General features: G+C 42.3%; 1 protein-coding gene across 1 annotated transcript in view; it reads left to right on the top strand.

The window, feature by feature from the left end:
• The window catches only part of CSTPP1 (centriolar satellite-associated tubulin polyglutamylase complex regulator 1), a 200153-nt gene that overhangs the window by 81725 nt on the left and 93176 nt on the right, over nt 1–25252 (top strand). The window contains exon 3 of the mRNA XM_054971904.1: nt 5366–5496. Within this exon, the coding sequence (XP_054827879.1) occupies nt 5366–5496 (131 nt within the window). The remainder of the gene's footprint in view (nt 1–5365; nt 5497–25252) is intronic.

Here is a 25252-nt window from a genome sequence, read left to right as displayed (position 1 = left end):
CCTATTCAGGTCGAATTGGGCCACTGCAGAGCGCAGCAATACTCCCACGTGCCACAGCAGACCAATTCGGGTCAGATTTGGGCCAAATTGGGCTGCCGTGGAGCGCAGGAGTGCTCCCATGCTCCACAGAGGCTCGACTTGGGCCAAATCAGGCACGATTCAGCCCCTTGCAGAGTGTGGAAGCGCTCCCTGGGTGGCACATGGCCTGTGTGATTATGTCACTTCCTGGAAGTGACTTCATCACACAGGCCAGGAATATGCTCATGGAGAACAGCCAACGTAGGTGCCATGTCTCCAGCCTCCTGCCGGGAGGGTAAGGAGACCTGGCAACCCTATAGGAAAGGGTGACAGTCCTTGAATCCATAGGTCATTATTTTTTAAGCACCCTTTTAATAACAAACACATTTTTGTTTGGCTTTTAAGACAGGAGATGCAGCTTATAGCCATGGAGCTGCATCTTCAGCATTAAATATTGGAGGAGGGGGTTGGTATTATAAGAATACCAAAATGCGTTCCTATTGGCAGATATGGTGTGAATACAAATATTATTATAGTGTAGCATTTATATGGTAGTACTTAAAGCAGTTCTCAGTAATCATTGTAGCAGCTCAGTTAATATCCCCGTATTGTGGTATGCGAAGGGTGGGGCTAAAGCTTGAGAAATCATGATTTGGCTAAGGCTACCCATTATATTTTTGGAGTGAGATCTAAACTTAGGGGCTTTCCAATTCACAACGCAGTCTCTTAACCACTGTTATCTTTCAGACAATCACCCCATGTTCTTGGCAAGCAAAGGGGCAAACAGCCATATAATGCAGGCTGGAAGCCATGACCTGTATTTCTCAGGAATTAATCAGTCATGGTACTCTAGATAAGATGGTGATCTTTATTTTTATCACCTTGGAGTTAGATAGTCAAAGTACTTTCTGAACTCACTAATATCTGCCAAGCCTATTTTAACAAATATTTTACAGGAGGTTTCTTAACTATGGATTCCTTAGGACAAAATTATCTTGAGTTTTGGATGTCTCACTTACTGAAAGCCTGAAATCCATCATGTTCATTCCTGTGAATCCCCCCTAGGCCAAATCCACACTACATAAATTTTCCCGCAGTTTTACAACTTTTTTGGTGCAAATCTCAGTGCTGTTCACACTACCTGTTTTCCATTCCACAGTTCTCTCGCTTCTCTTTCGGTTTGGTTTTCATCGCCAGTTACTGGTCTATTGAGGGAGTTGCACGGTGGACGTGAATGCCTAGAAGTGGATTTCGAGCGCCTTTTCTTGAAACCACCCCCACTTCCGATTCTCTACCCTGAATAGGAAACCCATTCCTAACGTGTCGATTGGCTTATTGTCCCCGCAAATGCTCCGTACTCCATGAAAGCTGGGATTTCATAGCTTACTTGGTTCTATTGAAAACATTATGTGGTTTTTTTTTTAATTTTTATTGGATTAGGAATCTCTATAATATCTATTACAATCAATTTCCTTTAAATATTCCAGTTCTAACCCCCTCCCTTTCCCCCCCTTTTGTTGACTTCCAACACTTTTCCAACCCCTTATCCGTTTTTCCCCCTACTCATTTCAAACTTAGTTTATTCTATTAAACATATACTTTCACTCTTTTCTAAGCTTCTATTATAACACAGTGCTATCTCTATTCCCTTTCCCACTTAACTTATCGACTAAATGTTACATTCCTGGCATATATTCTTTAATAATAACAGTCATTTGTCTACTTTTGTACTCCATATTCTATCTTATTTCATTCTTGTCTCGTCTATATGGGGCAAACAATTTGTCCCTTATTCTGCATAACTTTAAGTACTTCTATAAGCATTGTATATATTCACTGTAAGTCAATCAATTTAACTCATACTCTATATGTTGCTCTTTACTTCCTTCTATCTTATATTCATTCTATCTTAGTTATATAATTTCTCCATTATACAATTATCTGCCAGAAATAAAATTAGTTAATTTCTATCCTTATAATTCTTATAGTAACACTATGTATAGTAGTCAAATAAAATATTTGCTTAGAATTTCTCATTTAACTCTCCTCCCCTCGGTAAAGTCACTTCCCTCTTCTTTTGTTGTATTTCAGTAATTTCAGTAATTTTCAAACTGCCACAGTTCTCCTCCCACCTCCCATTTTTTCACCAAATATTGCTTCAACTTTTCCCAATCCATGTTGAACTGTCCTGGATCAAGGTCTCTCAGTTTCCTTGTCATTTTGTCCATTTCCGCCATGTACAGCAATTTGTAAATCCAGTCCTCGATAGTTGGCACTTCTTGTACTTTCCACTTTTGCGCATACAACAGTCTAGCCGCTGCTGTCATGTAAAATAACAATGTCCTATATTGTGCCGGAATATCCTCCATTCCCAAGTTCAGTAGCAGGAGTTCTGGGTTCTTATTAACTTGAAATTGTAAAATCTCACTTATCACTCTTATTATTTCCCCCCAGTACTGCCTAGCTACCTCACAAGTCCACCACATGTGGTACAACGACCCTTCATGCTTTTTACATTTCCAGCATTTATTAGACATGTTCAAATTCCCTAACGCAATTTTCTTTGGTGTCAAATACCAACGATAAATCATTTTATAAACGTTCTCTTTAATGTTAGTGCATGTCGTGATCTTCAATGTATTCTTCCACAAGTATTCCCACGCCTCCATTGTTATTTCTTTATTAAAGTTTATAGCCCACTTCACCATTTGCACTTTAACTGTCTCATCTTCTGTGTAATTTTAGCAACACTTTATAAGTCTTAGAGATTTCCTTTTTATCCTCTTGTAAAATTACCTCCTCTAATTCCGAATTCTCTATTCTTACCCCTCCTTTCACACAGTCCGAGTTATAGAGATCTCTAATCTGTCTATATTGAAACCAATCATAGCTTGGAGACAACTCGTCTTGCGTCTTTATTCTTAGTTTGGAAAATTCTATTCGTGTTATCTCCTTATATGTTAAACACTGTTGTTCATTATCAACAGTTCTCGGATCTATTACTTCATAAGGAACCACCCAGGAGGGAATTCCTTCCTGTAGGTAATCTCTATACTTCTTCCAAATTGTGAAGAGGCTTCTCCGAATATAATGGTGTAGAAACAGAGAGTCTGCTTTTACTTTGTCATACCACAGATATGCATGCCATCCAAATATTTTTTTATATCCTTCTAAGGCCAGTAGTTTGCGGTTTTTGAGCGTCATCCAGTCTTTCAGCCACACCAAACAGATTGCATCATAGTAGAGTCTTAGATTGGGCAGTTGCATTCCCCCTCTCTCTTTTGCGTCTTGTAATACTTTCATTTTCACTCGAGGCTTCTTGCCTGCCCAAACAAAGTCCGATATTTTCCTCTGCCATTTTTCAAACTGCTTAGAGTCCCGAATAATTGGTATTGTTTGTAACAGAAACATCACTCTTGGCAGCACATTCATCTTAACTACTGCAATTCTTCCCAACCATGACAAATTCAATCTATTCCATTTAATCAAATCTTGCTCTATCTGAGTCCACAGTTTCTCATAATTATTCTTGAATAGATCTATATTGATGTATTGTCGAAGGCTTTCATGGCCGGAGAACGATGGTTGTTGTGGGTTTTCCGGGCTGTATTGCCGTGGTCTTGGCATTGTAGTTGTATTGTTAGGAACTACAATGCCAAGACCACGGCAATACAGCCCGGAAAACCCACAACAACCATAGATCTATATTCTTTGCAGTCAGTTCAATTCCCAAATATTTCACCTTACTTGTTACTTCACAATCTGTTATTTCCGTTAATAACTGTTGTTTTTGTTTGGTCATATTTTTGCATAATATCTTGGACTTCTTTTTATTTACATAGAATCCTGCCAAATCTCCAAATTCCTTGATTTTCTCTATTACCTTTGGCATATTCTCAATTGGATCTTCCACAATTAACATTATGTCGTCTGCAAATGCTCTGACCTTGTAGGAAAAGTCTTTTATTTTTATTCCACGGATTGCATTATCTTCTCAAATCTGTATCATCAATATTTCCAAAACCAAAATAAACAACAGTGGAGACAACGGGCAACCTTGTCTTGTACCTTTACCTATAGTCAGTTTCTTAGTCACCTCATCATTCACCACAATTGCTGCACTCTGGTCTCTGTAGATTTCTTTCACTGCTCTTATGAATCTTTCCCCCATTTGTAGCTGTTCCATAGTGGCAAACATAAAATCCCATTGAAAACATTATGTTGATGTTGCCAGAATAAAATCTCGTTGCTGGGGAAAGCGGTCTGGAGAATTCAATCCTCAGTGGCGTGATGTGGACCACCACACTTTTTTTCCTTTTTTTAAATTTTTAATCTGATTAATGTAATACCGAAATTCCGCTAAATATTCTTGCGCAATTCAGAATATAACGGAACACATAGGCACTAAAGATTCCCTTTTTTCCGCGGCCACCGCCACTTCCTAAATATTTTCATAGTTACTGAAATTTTAAATGGGATATCTTTTTGCAAAGATCCCAATTTGGTTTTCGGATGCAATCTTGAAAGTTAGATAGATGCATTGAGGAGCCGCTGCACTGTTGTGGCTTCAAAGCTTCATCTCTTCGACGAAGCTAAGAAGCATCATCCTATCGAAATTTCCATGTTTCTGATCTAAAAAAAAGGAGTCGGGCAGCAGCACAACGCCTTTGCATAGAGTAGCGCCTGTAGGCAACCAACATCTGCGAGGTGCACTGCATCATGATCAAAACTACTTGCACCATCAAAGCTATTACAGTATCCATGATAATGAATCCTACCAGCCGCTACAACCCACAAAGAGATCTTTCCTGCGCGCTTCCTTTTTATAGGATTTTTAAGTACCCTGCCAGAAATGTGAACCAATTGCTACGAAAAGTGGCACGTGATATATCACTTTGCTGATGTTTCGGTATATGGTGATTTCAAAATAACGGAAATCTGTTTAAAAAAATAAAAAAAAATTGTTTTTTCCAACGGGGTGTTTCCAACCCGCAAATTGGGAGGGAAGATTGATCCCCGCCCACTAAGACGGCTTTGCCAACGGATATGTGAACAGTAGATTGCACAAGGAATACACAGTTTCAGCATGAATGTGAACAGACAGGTGAAATTTGCGGGTTGGAAACACACGGATTTTTTCCATTAAAAAAACAGAAAATAGGTGAGTGTGGATTCGGCCCTAGAGAGTAATTGAATGTTAACTATGAGTCTGTTTTGAGATTCCTCTTTAGAAGGTATAGAGTTGTGTGTTTTCCATTGTTCCTATAGCTGACCACAGGATTTCTTTATTGGTTTCAACTTCCTTTTGCTATAGCTGACTCAGATATTTTTAACTTTCTCTCTTTAGCTTTAACAGCGTGCGTCAAGGAACTCATGTTTTGTTCCGTGAGTTCAGCTTTGTGCAAGCTACACCACACAACAGGGCATCTTTTCTAAGGACATTCTGGCGTTGCTTCAGAGCAGTGGGCAAAAATGGAGGTGAGTTCTTTTTTTAAAAAAAAAAATCCAACATTTTGTTCTCTCTTAATACCTTGAACATCTGATGCCTTAAAATTTTGTTTAGAATTTTTGAATGCATATTTCATCCTTCCTCTTGTTTTCTTAATGTCTTTTCACATTTGTGGTTTTAATAGGAGCCCATATTCTTCAGTATTATGTCATAATTAAATTGCTAGCAAGTGTTATTAAAGACAAAATTGTTAAACTCAGAGGAGAATTGCACAAGAGGAATCAGCGTGGCTGCTGTAAAGGAAAACTGCCCTACCGACCCATTAGAATTCTTTGATGATATCAAGAAGCATGCAGACTGGAGTGACCTGGTAGGCAGTTTATAATTGTACTTCCAAAAAATGTTTAACAAGTGCCTCAGCAGAGGCTTTTGAGTAAACATAACAGTCACAGAATAAGAAAATATTCCTTTCATGGATTGGTAACTGATTGAAAAAGAAGAAGCAGAGGATGGGAACAAATTAACTCTTTTTGCAGCGGAGGAAGGGAAGCAGTGGGGCACTGCAGGCATCTATATTGGGATGGATACTATTTAATTTAATTATAAATTATTTGGAACTGAAGATGAACCATGAGGTAGTGACATTTGCAAATTTCACCAAATTATTCAGATGGTGAAAATACAAGAGCAGTTGTCACTATTCTACTCCCTGTCAGACTCCATCAAGGGAGAGCAATTATGCAAGTGGGGGAGTGGGAGAACAAAGCTCCTTCCATTTGTTCCTGGGGAAGGAAAATGACAAGCCCATTCCTCTGGCTTTTTAGCCATTTTATATATGTGATTTGTATTTGCTAGATCAAGATCAAGATGGGTAGCCATGCTAGTCTGTCTGTAGCAATGGAAAGGAGCAACAGTTCAGTAGCACCTATAAGGCTAACAAAATTAGTGGTAGGGTATGAGCTTACGTGAGCCACAGTGACCTGAAGAAGTGTCTGAAGAGGTGAGCTGTGGCTTGCAAAAGCTCATACCCTGTCACTAATTTTGTTAGTCGTATAGGTGCTACTGGACTCTTGCTCTTTTCCACTTGTATTTGCTAGTCACCTTAAGTTTTTCTTTTGGAAAAGAAAGGCAAGATATACATAAAATAAATAAATATGGAGATTGTAGGACGCTCCTCAATGACCACTCCAAAATTGGGGAATGGGCAACAAAATAGCAGATGAAATTCATTGTAATTGCAAAGTAATGTCTGTTGGGGAAAAAAATCCTAAATACACATGATGATGATTAAAACTGGTGATGACAAATCAAGAAAAGACCTCAGGGTTATCATGAGGGTTATCATGAAAATGCCAGTTCAGTGTGCAACAGTGATAAAAAAGGTAAATTCCATGCTGAGGATTATCAGGAAAGGGACCAAGAATAAAAATGCCAATATAGTAATAGACAAGTCCCTGGTGAGGCCATATTTGGAATCCCGTGTACAGTTTTGGTTGCTGCATCTCAAAAAGGATATTGAAAAACTGGGAAAAATACAGAAAATGGGAGGATGCCTTTAGTATGAAGCAAGGCTAAAGCACCTGAAACTCTTTAGAAAATTGGTGATGGAGAGGTGACATGCTAAAGGTCTACCAAATGATGCATGATGTAGAGAAAATGATTAGAAAGAAACTTTTCTCCCACTCCCATAATAGTAGAATACAGGGTCATCATATGAAACCATCTGGCATAACATTAGGGACAGCCAAAAGGAATACAAAAGGCAGGAATGTGATGTTGTTTTGTGTGTTCTTCATTTAGATATGCAACTTTTTTTTTTACAGAATTCTCTTTCTCCGTAACAGTGATTAAGGCCCACTCAGAGCAGTTTACAAAGTATGTTATTATCCCCATAGCAAACAAACATTCTGTGAGGTGGATGGGGCTGAGAGAGCTCCAGAGAACTGTGACTGACCCAAGGTCACCCAGCTGGCTTCAAATGGAGACGAGGAGAATCAAACCCAGTTCTCCAGATTAGAGTCCCCATGTTCTTAACCTCTACACCAGATTGGCTCTTTTCCACTTGTATTTGCTAGTCACCTTAAGTTTTTCTTTTGGAAAAGAAAGGCAAGATATACATAAAATAAATATGGAGATGGTAGGATGCTGCTCAGTGACATCTCCAAATTGGGGAATGGCAACAAAATGGCAGATGAAATAATTGTAAGTGCAAAGTAACATTTTGCATGTGTTATTCTGGATCAAATTTCTATTTCCACACTTTCTGTCACCCCAGTGGACTTCCCTTATTCTTTTAGCTTAAAGTTCTCTCATATCATGTTTTCAGAAGAATAAATTAAGAATTAAGCCGTAGCAGATTTGAAGAAGCTGTGAAAAAGTCATCAATCTAGTCCCCTCTCAGGCACTGTTACACCTTTTGCTTGTAGAACTTTAATATGCTCCTTTGTAGACTGCAGTGACAGCATAATGCTTTTGAAGAAAAACAAGGAAATTGCCATGAGTTAAAGTCAGGTTACTAAACAGTGCTAGTGACACAACTTCTATGTGTTGCTAGCAAGGAGGGAGCATCCACACAACCCCATCCCCTTGTCATCCACTTTCTGGTTTGATTCAATCTATGTTGAGATCACAAACTGCTTTTTCACACTGTGTGGACAGAAAGCATTTTTTAAGGTCTTCCCCACATTATTATCGTTTTCCGTGCTTCACTCCCCCGCCAGCCATCTCTCCCCCTCCCATACTACTAGAGGGCTTTTTTTAAAAAAAGGACGCAACTGCTAGATTGCTACAGGAGTCTATAATACTCTGTTGCCACAATCTACTAGCTCCCCTGAATTCCATACATTTGGTTTTTTTTTAAAAGCAAGGAGCTGAGAGGAGCTAAAAGATTGCAGAAATAGATTGTTATAGTGTCTGTGCACTGTTACCAATGTCATTCATTGCCATTGTTATGACTCCTTTCTTTCTCTTGAGTAGATTTGGTTTTTAAGCCTTTTTATTCTTGCCCCCTCTTGGTAGATTGCTGCCATCAGGAATTAAATTCCAGAATAACTTAAATTTCTCCTTTTAGTAATGTGCCCAAGGGTCAGGGTTTTTCATGGTACTATGTGGCCCTGAGGAAAGGAATGGGATATAGGAATGACAGATACTCTGGGATATAAAAAAAAAACAAAGTAAACTTTTATTTTTATAAGAAGCATAGCAGTTTCATATTATTTCTAAAACTTGATGGTTTCAAAAGAGTAGTTCTCAATTCTTAAAGTTACTTTACTTAAACCCAGTCACATAGATCTTCTCCCAGGCTTCACTCAGTTTGCCTGCTTTTGATATTAATTTCTCTCTCAATTACAAGTAAGACCTTTTCTTAGGCGCACACACAGTTTGCCTGCGTTTCCCTGAATGAATGTTCTTTCACAAACACACAATTTAGGCTTCCACAAAGGTTATATTTCTCTCAGACAACATAAACAAGCTTAGGCTGCACACAGCTTGCCTGCTTTCTCCTGACTAAATATTTCTCTCAGAAATGCTTAAAAACACTCAGGCTGCACGTAGTTTGCCTGCTAATACTGGACTCAATATTTTTCTCAGAAATACTTAAACATGCTAAGGCTTCACACAGCTTGCCTCTCTTGCCCTGACTGAATCTTTTTCTCCACTCTCAGTCTAAAACTGCCTTAACTTCCCCCACACTCTGTCACCAACCGTTCACTCATTCATCCCTCTGTTTCACCCCCACTCTTCATCTATACCACACCAAGCATTTAAAGACACACACACATTTACTTAAAATCATTAAAACTGTTTTTTTTTTAAAAAAAAAACTATGTCATGGTGAGGGTGGAAATGACAGTCAAGTGAGGCTGAAGTGAAGAAAGTGTGAGGAAAATTGCCCTGTAGAGTCTCTGTTGCTCACCTACATGGAGAATCATTGCTGTGTGGAAGCAGCTCCAGTCAGGTTTTACTTTCATGAATGCCGGAAGCATGTTTGCTGTTTTTTACTGTGCAATCCTGGGACAGGGGAAGCGCCCTGGGAGCTAGCTAGCTGTTATGCTGGTATATCCTGGACTTGTGCCGTCATAGGGTGGAGGGTTACACTGGCTTATTGCCCCAATGCCGCTCCACCCAGGTCTCCCACCTGTACTCAGCCACAACAGCTGGGCACAGGCATAACCAGGGTGTAAATCTCTGTGCTGGTGGGCTGGGGGGTGGGCCAGTGGTCTAGTGGAGCACAGAATGCCATCTACCGCAGGGACCAATCCATTCACGCCCTTGCGGAGGATGACCCCCCTCCCCAACAGCCAGTCAGCTCCCCATGACTCCCGTGATCCCAGGTAAGTGGGGAGGTGGCCGAAGGCCGAAGTGGGGAGGTGGCCGAAGGCCCCTGCCATGACGACTTAGAGTGTGAGGTGGGAGTGTGAGGTGGGAGAGGGTGCTCATGGTAGCAGGGCAAGAGTGCATGGAAGGAACTTAGTGAAATTCAGGGTGCGCCTCACACTCACATGTGGGAGGAGACCCACATCCATAAAGTCTGACTGACAACTACCACCCAAATGCCCTTTCAGGTTACCCATCTCTTGAGTCCTGGCTCGGAGAGGAGCTGGGGAGGCAGCTGCCTCAGCTCGCTCATTCATACCGGCTTCCTTACAATGCCCCCCTGGCCTGCAATACATGAGCAGCTTCCTGCTGCTCAATTTCCATCCTTTGGTTTGCCTGCCGTGAGTGGGGGGTGTCTCTCGAGGATTTTCCTTGCTGCATGGCCTTGCCTCTGCATTCCTCTGACTGGGGGCAGCATGACTGCAGAGAGCTTTGGATGGAGCTGTGGCAAGTGGCCACTGAACTGGACCAAGGCCGAGAAGGTGCTCCTGTGTGGCCTGGTGGTAGATCACGTCTGTGTCGCCTTTGCCACTGCCAGAGGTGCCTCGACCACCAGTCACCATTGGGTCTTTTGGAGCATGGTGGATGTCAGCCCTGGGGTATGCCAGATGGACAGAGCTGCCCAGCATGAAGCACTAGAATGACTCCTCCAGGCCAGCTCAGAAGTGTTGTGTGCACCCTCATGGCCAGGGACTTTTCATATAAAGGACAGTGCAGGAGGGTTTATCCATGGAGGAGGTGATCATGTGCACAATGATCACAATGGGTGGCCTTAGCATCGAGGTCTTGATAGATGAGCTCAGTACTGTGGGGAGCAGTGTGGGCTGGGGCAGACAGGAGGCCTGGGGACAGGGTTTGATCCGCTCACGGGCAGCTAGCCCTTTTGCTTCTCTTGTACAGGTGAACCACTTGGTGTGGATGTCACTTCAGAGTTGTCAAGTGCCATGGGCAAGGAGTCCATGGGGGAGGTGGCTACCATAACACGGGTCCTGGGCCTAGTCCCTCCCCTGGACTGAGGAGGGAGCTAGGAGGAGATGCAGCAGATGATCCTGCCACCAGGGGAGTGGACATGGCAGGTGGCAGGGATGAGGGAGTAGGTGAGGCAACTCATAGCATGGGTGGCACGCCCGAGGCCTTGACTCCCGGTCCGAATACTTGTCCAGTTTCTCCCCCACAAGGGCCTACACAGTGGCAATGTCGCCTAAAGTGGTGGTGCATCTTTGAGCCATGGACCCCTTGTGATGGACTACAGTAGCTATCCTTCAGACTCTCGGCATCCACAGATCCCCAGAGCCAGCGACCACAGGAAAGCCTGCGCCATGGGTAGACTCTACATTCTCAGAGGGTGGGGCAACATCAGTGGGGGCTTGGAGGGGGATTGCATACAGTTGGGATGGTCAGACCAGGGGCTGGGTGCTGTGGCCTCCAGGTCAGAGGAGGATGTAAGAGACACTGGGCCTGTGCTGGGGGCCCAGGCACAGGGCCTTCACTCTATACAGCACATCCCCCCTACTCTCTCTGCCATGTGGGCGACAATCAAGAGGGAGCAGCTGGAGATACACCACAAGTGGAGGGAGGCTGTGTCCTGGGGCCATGAGTGCGTGGCCGGCCTGGCTGCATGATTAGATGCAGACTGCCTGGGGGATATGCTGGCTGTTACATGCAAGGACCATGCACACATTGACAGGCTGCTTGGTCAGCTCATGGTTGTAGCTTCTGACCCCCCCCCCCATCCCGTTGCTTGCAGGTATGGCCTGGAGCATACTGCGGGGATACCTCCAGTGACACAGCTGAGAGGCCACCCTGCCGATGATCATGATTCACTCCCTGGTGAAGTATAACCCCGCATGCACCGGGGAGGTCGTGCCCCCCGGCCACTGTTGTGGCAGGCTCTCGGACCTCCCTGGCCAGGCCCTCCAGGGGGTCCCTCGCCATGGCAGGGCAGTTGCTGCATGCCTCCCTCACCATGGGCTACACCTCCAAGGGGGGGCCACACTCCCCACCAGTTGCTCGGCTGGCAGTTCCCCCCACTCTTGTGCCCCCATGCGGGTGCTATGACCACAGGGGCATGTGATTCCCAGCTGCCTGCTCTCTGGTGGGGGGGAAGGGGGTGTCTGGGGCCATGGGGATTGTGGCCCATGCATTGGCTGTGCCTTTGCTTGCCAGTCATGTGCTTGTCATGGGGGCAGCATGGCCAGGAGGGGATGCTGGTGGGGTCTTCAAGGGAATGCCGGTGCAAGATGTCCTGGCTGCAGTCTTGCCACACCTTGCCAGGCTTGGCCACCAGCGTAACTTTCCTGCGAAAGGCCTTAGGGAGCAGACAAGCAGCACTTTAGGTGTGTTGGCGCAGGTGTGCTAGCGGCATGGCAGGCCTCCAGATTGTACTGCCCACCTGAATGCTGATGAGAGCTAAAGAAAACAAGTTGAGGCTAGCAACTGGGATGCACCTTTTGTTTGCCTCTTGACCATCTCAATGGAATGAACAATTTACAGTTAGATATATTAAAATGAGTTAATATATATTTAAATGAGCTAGTGCTGAGAGAAGTGTTAACCATTAAGAAGGTTTAGAGTGAAGTTTCAGATCCTGTGTGTATCTTAAAATGACTGGATCCTGTTTTAAAATGACATTTTGTGTGAATTCCAAGCTTTGTACAGGAAATCAGGTTTTTACTCACATATCGGAAATGCAGCAAAGAAATGAATCACCAGTTTACCAGCCCACCAGATGCTTTTTCTGTATATAGAAAACACTGGTTGCTATTTGTTTGTTGGTCTTGGGATAAACATGCCGAGACTTGGAGAATGCATGTTCTTTGCTCTGAGCTTTTGTGCTTAAGCTCAGCAGATATATTGAGCCATGCACACAGGAAGTTGCATGAGGATGCACAGATGAAGGAATTTTTTTCATTGACTAAGGATGATTTACAGTAGGACTTAACTAAATATTTGTTCAGCCTAGATAATATGCTTATATAAGGTAACTGATGAAGAGTTGTTAGAAAGCTGCTACTCTCCCCTTTCTATTTCTTCCTCTTTTTTATCTCTTTTTAAAATTATGCTGCAGTGGTGTGTCTGGCCATTCCTAATCTCAGCAGCTTCTTTTCCTTGGAGTCCTGAAAAAGTTCCTCTTGCTGCTACATTTTGTGTTGAGATCGCTGTTCCTTCCTTCTGCTCCTTCTTTTCTACTTATTATTTGGGCTGCCCCAAACTATAATAAATCAACACAGAAGAAAAATGTTAGATTATTAGTTCTCACTTCCTGAAACGCAGGATCTGTAAGAGGCCTAGCAGCTCTACCCAGTGGTATCTTTGAAAGTCAAGAAAAATACAAGTTAGTGTATTCTACATGCAGAAACAATAAGATAGCAATTTTGAAAGCCATTGTAGTATAGTGATGAACAAGTGGATTTGGGCTTCTGAGCCTCTGTTCATATTCCTACTTGGCTGTTCACTCCAAGTTTTCTAAAGGCATTCAGTATTCTCTCACTCTTCATAATAGGGGGCGTATCCTGTGAGGATAAACATAACAATATTTGCAGGCACTAATAACTTAGTGTGTTGTGTGTGTGTGTGTGTGTGTTATGTGCTGTCAAGTTGCCTCTGACCTATGGTGACCCTATGAATGAAAGACCTCCAAAACATCCTATCATTAACAGACTTGATCAGATCCTGCAAAGTGGAGGACGTGGCTTCTTTTATTGAGTCAAACCATCTCATTTTGGGTCTTCTTTTTTTCCTTCTGCCTTCAACTTTTGCTAGCATTATTGACTTTTCCAGAAAGTCTTCTCTTCTCATGAAGTGACCAAATTATGATAGCCTCAGTTCTGTCATTTTAGCTTCAAGGAAGAATTCAGGCTTAATGTGTGATGTTGAACTCACTTATTTGTCTTTTTGGCTATCCATTGTATCTGCAAAACTCTCCTCCAACAGTACCACATTTCAAATGAATCAGTTTTCTTCCTATCAGCTTTCTTCATTGTCTAACTTTCACATCAATACATAGTAATGTGGGATAACATAGCTTGGATTATCTTTTTTTAATTATTTTTATTTTTATTTTTTTCGGAACAAAGAGGGGTACAGAAAAAAGGGGGGATAACGGGGTCAAAGGAACAGTAGGATTTTGCACTACAAGAGTTATTAAAATACAGAGTACACAAAACATAATCAGAGTTCATCAGCTTCTGTGCATTTTCACGTTTACCTTCACAAACTAAATATGTTCTTTTTCCTACTCAATAACAATATATCAATCTACAATCTTATTCAGATTTCTAAAACTAAAACATTTTATGCATTTTATCCTTCGTAAGTAAAATAATTCCCCCATTTCTCTTCAAATACTCTCATTGGTCTTCTGTTTAAGTAGCTTGTCAGTTTTGCCATCGCTGCATATTCTGCCATCTTATCGTTCCAGATTTCCCTAGTTAGGCATTCTTCTTCCTTCCATCTGGTTGCAAATACCACCCTTGCTGCTGTCAGTAAATATCTAAATAGCTCGTGTAATTTTCTGTCTAGGTTTTCTGGTAGTATCCCCAACAGCATAGTTTGTGGTTTCAGGACGAAATCAAATTTTAAAATCTTTTGCATCTCAGTGTGTATTTCTTTCCGTCTGCTTCTTTACATTTCCAGCATAACCCCACATATTTCTTGTCCATTTTCTCGATGTCTTTTGGTGTAATGTACCATCTGAAGAACATCTTGTACCAGTTCTCCCTTAGTGTTTGACTTGCCGTAAATTTTATACCCTTTGTCCAAATGTTCTCCCACTGTTGAAATGTTATTTCTTCTCCAAAATATTGTGTCCACTTTATCATGCACACTTTAACTTGTTCTGTTTCAGTATCATATTGGAGTAACAGTTTATATATTAGACCCAAGATGTGTTCCTTTTTCTGCGTGATTATTTTCTCAAAATCGGTAAGATTCTTTAACTGTCCTCTGAGTTCCTTCAGGGCTTCTTGTATTTTGGAAACTGCCTGAAAATATGTCAGCCGTTGTATTTTTTCCCCTTCATCTTGAATTTCTTGCCATGATTTTATCTTTCCTTGAAGGTTTATCATGTCTTGGTACATTATAAAGTCCTTATCTTTTCTCTGATTCTTGTCACAAAAAGCATCAATTGGTGAAAATAGTGGCAATATCAACGGGCTTGTTCTTATTCTAACCGAGTCCCAAATTTGAATGAGGCTGTCTCTTATGACATGGCTTTTTTGAGCTTTTTGCCACCCAGAGGAGGTTGTGTAGTCCATCTGTCAAGTCCGCCGCTTCTAGTCGTATTAGTTTATCTTTGGGGTTTCTTATCCAGTCTATAATCCAAACTAGACAAGCTGCTTCGTAATATAATTTGATATTTGGGACTGCCAGCCCTCCTCTGGAAGTTTCATCTTGTAATACCTTGAATCTTACTCTTGGATTTTTACTGTTCCAGATGAATTGATTTATTTGTCTTTGCCAATCCTTCAGTGTCTTATCTTTTATGCTAATTGGTAACATTTGAAACAAAAAATTGATTTTCGGAAAAAAGCGTTCATTTTAACTGCCAAAATTCTTCCAATCCAAGACAAATTTAATTTGGACCATCTTTCTAAATCTTTTGAATTCTCCTCCGTAATGTCTCATAATCATCTCTGAACAAAGAGTCTTTATGTCTTGTTAGATAAATTCCCAAATATTTCACTGGGTTTGCTGCTATCTCACATCCTGATACTTCCTGGATTTTTTCTTCCTCATGCTTTGTTAAAAGTTTGGGGATAATTTTTGTTTTTTTCTTGTTAATTTTGAATCCTGAATATTTACCGAACTTCATAAGCTGTTCCATCACGTCTTGTATGTTCAAAATCGACGATGTTCAAAATCGTCAAAACCATGTCATCTGCATAGCATTTCAGTTTGAGTTCTTCATCATCCACTTTTAAACCTTTGATTTTGGGGTCTTGCCTTAACATGGAAGTGAGAATTTCCATTGCCAATATGAATAGTTGTGGTGACAACGGGCATCTGTAGTTTGGATTATTTTGATAGTCCCCAGATAGATGTCGTAATCTTTAAGGATCTTTTCTAGCTCCCTCACAGTTGCTCTTCCGAGTCTCAATCTTCTTCTGATTTCTTTGTTGCAGTCTCCCTTTTGGTTGATGATTGAGCCAAGGAATAGAAAATCTTGAACAATTTCGGTTTCCTCATTGTCAACTTTAAAATCGTATAATTCCTCAGTAGTCATTACTTTTGTTTTTTGATGTTCAGCTGTAATACTGCTTTGGCACTTTCTTCTTTAACCTTCATTGGTAGTTGATTCAGGTCTTCACTATTTTCTTCCAGTAAAGTAGTGTCATCTGCACATCTCAAATTATTAATGATCCTTCCACCAATTTTCACTCTGCTTTCCTCTAAATTGAATCTAGCTTTCCTTATGATATGCTTTGCGTATAGATTGGACAGGGACATAATATGCATCCTTGCCTTTGCTAATTGGAAACCATTCTGTTTCTCCATAGTCTGTCCTAATAGTAGCCACTTGTTCAGAGTACAGTTTTTACATCAAAACAATCAGATGTTGTGGCACCCCCATTTCTGTTAACACTATCCATAGCTTTTCATGTTCTGCAGTCAAATGTTTTGTTGCAATCTATAAAACATAAGCTGATTTTCTTCTGATATCTTCCATTAGGCCTCATAAATTTGTCATATGATCTCTAGCGTCTCTTCTTTTTCTGAATCCAGCTTGCACATCTGGCATTTCTTGCTCCATTTATGGTAAGAGTCTTTACTATAGAACTTTGAGCATCACTTTGCTTACATGGGAAATTAACGCAATGGTCTGATAGTTGCTGCACTTTTTGGCATCCCTTTTTTTGGAACTGGAATGCAGACTGAGAATTTCCAGTCTGTGGGCCATTGGTTTGTTTTCCAATAGTACCCCACCCCACAGAGAATGGCTGTACTGGGCAGGGAGAATCCCACGATTGGGCTTGCCACACACCAACAGAGGCGCCTGCCCAGAGAGGAGCCCTACTCCATGGGGATGGGCACTAAGAGTGCAGTCAAGGCACCTGCCCACCAGCTCACCTTGTGATCCCAACAAGGGCCAGGCTGGTGGTGGAAGCACCACTTGCTTGCAAATTCCCTGCTGCCACCACCACTGCTTCAAGGAACATGCTCTTCTCCTTGAAAAGTAAGACCAGAAAGACAGCTGGACCCAGCAAGGGTCACACCTCCAGCCCCCAGCATGCAGGATCAGTCTCCCAAGTCCTGGAGACAGCTCCTCAGAGGTGAGCAGGAACTGGATTCTGGAACGAATGATGGGGATGCCCACTGGAAACCTGGAGGGACCACTGGATATGATGGGGGTGACAAATGCCCATTGACTTGTGGTGGTACCATTGAAACACATCACCGCATTGCAAAAATGCAAGGTGAACATGGGGTGCCTGGAGAACCATGCTGCGGTCCTGAAATGATGGCTTGCATGTCCAGAGGAACTGCTCTTGGGGCCGTCATCCCATCCCCTGCGCCAGATACCCGAAGTCTACTCCTGCCCATGAGAACAAAAAAGAGGGTGGTCTGGGCTTATGAGGGAGAAGCCCCAGAGAACCTGGAATGTCATTCCATATCCCACCTCCCGGGGCATCAACCTTGTCCCCCACATGTAGCAGTTTTCTGCCTGGCTTATAGGTGCCAGCAGCACGGCCAAAGAATGAGAGTCTTCCATAGTGCCCCCCTCCTCCAGACACACAGAGGCAACCCCCCCCCCTCCGCTGCTTGTAGTGAATTTGAGGAGGAGGGTGGGAAGGGAATCAGAGTGGAGCTGGAAACTCCAACATGCCACTGGACCTCTGCTTCTCTTGGCAGCGGAGCTTCACAAGGGCATAGAGGCACCTGAAGCCACTTTGGGGCCACCCTGTCTGTCCCAGTCCTGAGACAGAGCCCATTTGTGGAAGTGTGTGAAAGGACAACTTTACAGAGGAGTGGAGAGGGAGCTATCATCATGCACAGGCAAGCAAACAGACAGGGAGGGAGTTGTTCAACACAAACTTTCTTGAACAGCCAAAAGAGAAGAGGATAACCAGCTATGTGTTGCCAACTTCCCGAGTTGCCAACCTCCTTCACCTGCGTGCATGGCAGATGGAGTCAGGAGAGGCATTCCAGTCTGTGAGGAAGAAACTAATCAATGCTGAGGTGTAAATTCTTGTACTGAAGAGGATGCTGTTATTTATGGCTTGAAAAAGCGAGACAACGCGAAACGGGCTGTTATAACTGCTGGCGCACCCGTTGCCAGCTGCCTGGGAGACCTTTGTTCCTTCCTTGGCTCCCAGGGCGACCATTCTGTCTTCTCCAGCCTGCAAAGAGAAAAAAGAAGAAATAACAGATTAATCATTGGACTTTGAGACTCATATTATTGGTCTTCATTAGTTCAGATGATGCCATTGTGCAATTTGTATGGTTCAGCATTGAGTTTGTTGTGTATATGTATGGAGTAGAATCTGTAAGAAATTTGTGTTCAATATACACTATAGCACTTGCACTTTCATAGAAAAATAAAAAAATATTTTGTTATTGGTCTCTTTGGACCTTTGGTCCTGTCAGTCTACTGGTTGCTGAGACCTTTCCCCTGTATTGTTGTATCTCAAGTTGCAGGCTAGCCAGGGAATAGCTCCTTTGGTGGGGCTCGATTGTCATCTGGGGAGGATCACTGGGGGCTGGAAAAGCCAAGCTTCCTGGCTTCCCTGACGGGTTGCTACCTGGGAAGAGAAAGAGACACGTGTGGTGGGCCTCGTGCAGGCCATGGCAGGGTCTGTCACATCCAGAGAGATCCTACATAGCCAGGGGTGGTGGCTCTGTCATCGTAGTGCTGCTGGCAACCAGACAAGGGATGCTCCTCTGGTGGGAAAGTGCTCCTCACCTGCACTTGTCTGTTCTGTTCCTGCGGCAATTTGGCATTCTGATCCTATGTGGGAGACAGTCGTGGAGTTGTGTGGCTATCAATGTGGGAGAGTCACAAAAGCAGGCACCCAATCACCCCAACCCGCAGTCACTTGAGGGGGGAACCTGGCTGAGGGAGTTTGAATGGAGCCCCAGCATGGGCTGCGTGAAGACTCCCCCAAACAGCTGTGTCAGACACCCTGGGTGACTGCCTTCTGGGCATGTACAAGTTGTGCCAGCTCACAGGCAGGGGCTGCCCCCCCACCTGGCAGGCCTCAACCACAGAGGCCAGTGTTGGGGGGGTGCTGGTGAGGGGGGAGGGAAGGCTGGTGTGAACCAGTGAGCCAAGTCAGAAGGCTCCCCAGCTCCTTATACCTGTTAGTGCATCCCTTCCCCTCTCTGAGCCAAGAATCAGGAGTCAGATAGCCTACAAAGGAACTTGGGTGGTGGTCAGATGTTCCAGATCCGATTTCTTCCTCTTCATCATCTGTAGTTGGAGCATAAACTTAAAAGATGGTTATGTTAATAGGCCTTCTGTGAAGTCTGGTTGATATTAATTGGTCAGACTTTGCATTATAGATTTTGACTGCTTGTGCTATGTCTCGACTTACTATTAGAGCAACACCTTTTGTTTTGAGCTTGTCATTTCTACAGTAAAACACTGTAGTTTTCTGACTGAAAATGTCCTGATTTGATCCACATTAGTTCTGTCACACCTAGGATTGCAATGTTTAAATGTTCCATTTCTTGTTTTATGATTTCTAGCTTACTTGGCCTCATACTTCTCACTTTCCATGTTCCTATTATGTGCATTGCATAACTTTGCATGTTCCTTTTGCATCTGTTCAAATCAGCATCTGGACATCCTTTCGATTTTAATCCAATCCCATAATTAAGAACAGCGCTATTCATGTCCTCTGCTCTTCCCCAGTAACTAATTGAGTGCCATTTGACCTGTCTTCCAACACTATATCTTCTTTCATTTTAGATTGTCCCATCATAGGCTTTTCAAGATGAGATTATCAGAAGTGGTTTACCATTGCCTTCTTATGCATAGTGCTAACCAGGGTTAGCTGAAGTGTCTGGTCCATTGTCTGTGAAAGATTCTCCACCACTGTTCCCTTTCACTATTGCTGCTGCCCAGTAGCTAGCCTTCAACAATTTCTACACTCCCATCATTATTGGAACAGTCAGTTCTGTTCTGCTGATGTGACCGTTGATTCCTGAAGGGGGTTGATGCATCTTAGTCTGGTGTCTCAGCTTTGACCATTCTGTCTTGAGTGATTCTTCCAGGAGTTTAGACTCTTGACCAGGCCTGTGCACCTGACAGTATTGCTCTCAGATTCACTGACACACTCAAACCCCTTCACACTTTAAGGTGTATATCTACAAGGGAGTAATAACTAGTGGCACTTGGACAATAGTTGTGAGAAGTAGGGACCTGCAAGGACTTCAGGAGGCATCTCATTTCCCTTCCCCCACCATTCCCTCTTTCCCTTCCTTGCCCTTCCATAGTCATTCCCCTTTTCTCACTTCTTTTTCAACCAAGTTTGTTTGCCCCTTGTTTTCGCCTCATCCATCCCCCGGGGCAGCCTCTCCCTTATGGCCCAGTTGTGTGGTGCCAGTTAAGCCGGGCCCAGTTGCATGGTGGGAAACCTGCAAGGACTTATTTCACTTTCCTCTGTATCCCCTTCCCCACAGTATTTCCTCTTCCCCTCCTCCCAACAGCCTCCATAAGCTTATCTTTCCCCTCCATCCTTCTCTCCTTTGAACTCACTAAACAACTTACCTTTTAACTGCCCCTTATCTTCACCTATATTTCTTATTTTACTTCATTTATAAACTGCCTTTCTCCACAATGGGGACTCAAAGCAGCTTACATCGTTCTCCTTCCCTCAATATTATCCTCACAACAATCCTGAGAGGTAGGTTAGACTGAGTGCGTGCGGTTGGATCAAAGTGACCCACTGAGCTTCCATAACAGAGTGGTAATTCAAACCTGGGTCTCCCAGATTCTACTCTGAAACTCTAATTACTATACTACACTAGCATTGTTGCGGGGGGGGGGGCAGGGCTGCTGTTGAACAGTAGAAAGCAGCCAGGCCTGGACAAGTCATGTGTCTTTTGGTGTCAAGTTGCCCAATGGTTGCTTCTGGGCTGGGCCTCAATGAGTCCTTCCTAAAAGGCCAAAACAGCCCTGGAAAGGGTACTGCCTCCTCCCCCTGCCTTGTACTGACCGCAGCCGTGCCTGGAATACTATCTAAACTATTATGGTTGCCTAGCAACAACCACTTGTCTACTCATGGCTCTAATCTCCAGATTTAAGTATCCTCAGATCAGGGCCGTTGGTTATTTGTATATAAGATGATGAAATCACTTGTATTGCAGAAGAACTGAAAATGTTTCATTCCATTTTGTTTTATTATGGGTATTTTTAATCTGTTGAAAGAGCTTGTGCTGTGCATAGGAACTTTCCCTAAATAAGGAAGTGTAACTTGAAATATAACCTTGTTTCCTTTCTGCATTGTTTTCAGTTGACTTTTCTAGAATCTAGATGACCTGCTATTTAAGTTTGTTGTCTGTTCTCCAGGACTATTTAATTAAAACTATTTCCTTCATATAAACAGCCTCCTCCCCCAAGGATCTCCTGTGGAGCTTTTCTGTGGAAATAGAAAATCACTAACTTTTGTAAACCAGAGGAGGTCAGCACATGCCTCTTCAAACTCCTCTGGTTTACAAAAGTTAGTGATTTTCTGTTTTTAATTATTATATGTTTCTTTTAGTGCTCTTCAGCTAATTGAATTAGTTTTGCTCTGAGATACCTTTTTTTGGTCTGTTGTATGGAAAGAAGGCATTCAGTACAAACAGCATACATATATTTGGAATGATTCAGAGACAAACCAACCAAAGGCATAACAGCAACTGAAAGTTAAGCACCTTAAATTCCATTGATTTCAGGAGAGAAGAGTTGAATAGGTGCTTATCTATAGCAGCAGCCAGCCAGATGTCTCTGAGAAGTTTATGAACCTGGCATGAAGGCAACAACTACTCACTGTTTATTCCTAGCATCTAGCATTCAGGCTCATGCTGGTGGTGAAAAGTGCTGTCAAGTCAAAGCTGACTTCTGGCGAACCCTGCTGGGGTTTTCAAGGCAAGAGACTAACTAATTTGCCATTGCCTGCCTCTGCAACTCTGGTCATCTTTGGAGATCTTCCACCCAGTTACTATCCAAGGCCAGCCTGCTTAGTTTCCAAGACCTGATGAGATTGGGCTTGTCTGGACTATCCAGGGCATTCAGACCCATAGTGGGTTTAAATATAGATGCTTCTTGGTTAAATAATGTCATATTGTAAATTCATCTAATTAGCTGATCACTTGGTCCCAACGGAATTTCTTAGCCTTCTTGCCTGAGTTTTCTTTATCGTGGTTTGATTTGATTTTTTCATTGATACTAGCAGCATTTCTGTTACTATTAGTATGTTGGTTTATATTATTCAACTCTACTTGTAAACAGTTTTTTAAAAAGAAACAATAATTGATTCTTTAAAAATGTGATTTTATAAAATCAATTTTTATCCATTCTGCTTTATACTCCTTGATTTCTGAAAAATATTGGTTTGTAGTAGAAGAGTAAGATTTGTGTCCAATACCGCATTAAAGACAAGCTAGATTTTCAGGGCATGAGCTTTTGGGAGTCAGAGCTCCCTTTGTTAATTATTATGAAATACTATTTTCCTTTGTAATTGCATTTTTAATTAGTTAATGTAGTAAAGTGGCTTATATACTCAAACTGGAAGCTGAAAACTTGGATTTAGATCCCTTCTTAGCTAGGAAGTCCTGAGCAGCCTTTGCCAAGTTGCTGTACAGAGTAGAGATGGGCACGAACAGAAAATCAAAACGAACATGATGTTAGTTGTTCATTGCCATCCACGAACAGGGACTCATGAACAACCGCGAACATGGCCCTGTTCACGAACATGTTCGTGGTTGGCTGCTTGTGGGGTCCAGCAGGCTCTCCTCCAGCCATCATCCAAGTTTGGTCAAGATCCCTACTGTACCACTCCCAGAAACCTGACCTGAGCAGGCACCAGGAAAGGTACCAATAATAAATAATAGCTTGGCCCCAGAGCCTGGCAGCAGCCCTGGAACTTGAAGGGGTAGATCCCTATCCCACCACACACAAAGAAAATTCAAGCTCCAATGCACTCTGTCTATCAAAATGGCAACAGCAACTGTCTCTCCCTCTCCACTGTCTGCAATGTCAGAGCTGGGAGCCCCCCTCCCCCCTGGTCTTTGCTCCCTTGTAACAAATTTGGAGTGCCACACTTGAAAGGAAGACCTGCCTATCAAGCTAAATTGGGCTTAGATTGGGGTTTCCAGGGCAACAGCAGGTGTTCAGAAAGAGTTCAGACAATCCCTGCCTAAGTTGCCAAGGGAATTGATTGCAGGAGCCAGACAAACAGCAACAAATGAGGCTTGCAACGACCACCTGTTCATTTAGAATGGGGCCTCATGAACAGCTTGTTCGTGAACAGCAGATTGGGCTGTTCTTGGCTTTTTTTGTTCGTATTGCTGTTCATACCCATCTCTAATACAGAGCCAGTTCATACATGCAAGCTTTTTAAATCTACCATTATAATGGGAACTGGTGCAGCACTAAGACATTACCCTTGTGGAGAAGCTAGTTTATACTAACAGTATCGCATATGATCCTGATCAGGCTACAGATCAGCAGTAGCCCCAGCATCTACCCTCTCCAGATGAACTGCATGGGAACTCTTGCATGAACAACTGGCCTTATTAAACTAATGTACCTTACAAAGTTCTTGTGTGGCTGAAATGTTGTGCTCCATTATTTTCATAGAATGGCGGGAAATAAATATAACAAAGATTTAGCATATTCTATTTGTTAATTAGTAAGTATTGCCAGTCTGTAGTACAATTTGCTATTTTTTTCTTTAGTTATAAATTGGAATCCTAAAAGATATGTTATTAAGTGCATCTAAATTTCCTTGGTTAAACTGAAAAATGGTGAAACTAGAAATAGTATAGAAGAGCCAACTAAAACTTACACTTCAGAAGCAAAAAAAAAGTGCTGCTGTTTTAATGTCACTTATACCAATATGGGAAATTTCCTAGCTAACAAGATAAAGTTGGCCTGTGTGAGTTTTGTTTGGCTAAACATCTTTGTGGAACAGATTTGTTTAAGTTGCTCTTAATCAGAATGGATCATAAGGTAAAAATCTCAGCTGTTTGAACAAGAAACCACCTGTTAGGTTTAACATCTAAAACACTTTTATATCTTTACCTAATGAAACTTTTAATTAGGGAATTTATCTCCCTAGGGTACAGGGGAGTGTGATTTTTTTCCCTTTCTTCTCTGAAGAAAAAAAATAATCTAAGAAGTCTGCATGATTTATTTTCATCACACCTTTTTTGCTTAAATTGATTAAGAAAAGTGATATGATTTATTTACCATGTAAAAATAAAGCAGAGCAAAGGAGAAAAAACTTTGTATAGGTGTCAGTTGCCTCAAAACACAGACTTTCCACTCCCATGAAACCTTTTAGCAGTCTTTCCTGTCTTTGGATAGTATCCAGAAATTCTATTGAAGGTTTTTGGTAAGCCCTTTTCCCCCCTGCTAGGCCAGGTATACAGCTGTATACAGCTTTTGTGTACAGCTTTCAAATATGGAAATTTTTTGCCTTATAGCTTGAAAGGGGTGCTCATTGCATCTTGTTCTCACTTTGCCATCTTTTCAAGGCCAGTTCTGTAAGAATAACAATGTTCTTGGGAAACGGCAGGAGAATGCCTTTGGGAAAGTTGTATTCCACACCCAGTGCCCACAGGATTGAAGTGAATCCCAAGGAGGGAGAGTCTGCATTTATTTTCTTGGGGTTTCTTTCCCACCATTTAGCCTTTATGAATAATCATTGATTATATAATCTTGCTGACTAAGAATGTGTTCGTATGTACCTTTTTAGTGAGAGTTCCGGTCTGGGTCTAGTTCTCTGTTATTTCTGTATTAACTAATACATTATTGAGTACAGTTACTTGCAGAAATCATTTTATTTTGCTTCATCTCTAGTATTCGTTCTAATAAACCAATTTGCAAAATGCTGTCTTAAATGTATCCTAGCCATGACTTTCTGGCTGGGAGGAAGAGGACTGCTGCTGACTTGGACCTAGTTTTTGGTTTTTTTGCATTGTTTTCCCAGTGCAAAGACACTGCAGAGAAATTAAACTAGCCCTTCAATATTAAGCTTGTGAACACTTTTAGCACCCATTTAGAAAAAGGACACTTCAAACTCTCCCAGGATTTAAGAATATTTTCTATTCAGTGTATTCTAAATTTAATGGCAAAGCACATAGATAAACAATCCAAATCTACTTTTTCTTTCCTAGATATTATCTTGAGAAAGATCATTCTGGTGTACTGTTTTTAAATATATAGAAATATAATATAGCCTACTGCTTTCCTTCTCC

The sequence above is a fragment of the Eublepharis macularius genome, chromosome 2 (genome assembly GCF_028583425.1).
Source record: "Eublepharis macularius isolate TG4126 chromosome 2, MPM_Emac_v1.0, whole genome shotgun sequence".
Lineage (NCBI taxonomy): Eukaryota > Metazoa > Chordata > Lepidosauria > Squamata > Eublepharidae > Eublepharis > Eublepharis macularius.
The sequence above is the reverse complement of the archived record's forward strand: the minus strand, read 5'-3'. Positions and strand labels throughout refer to the sequence as shown.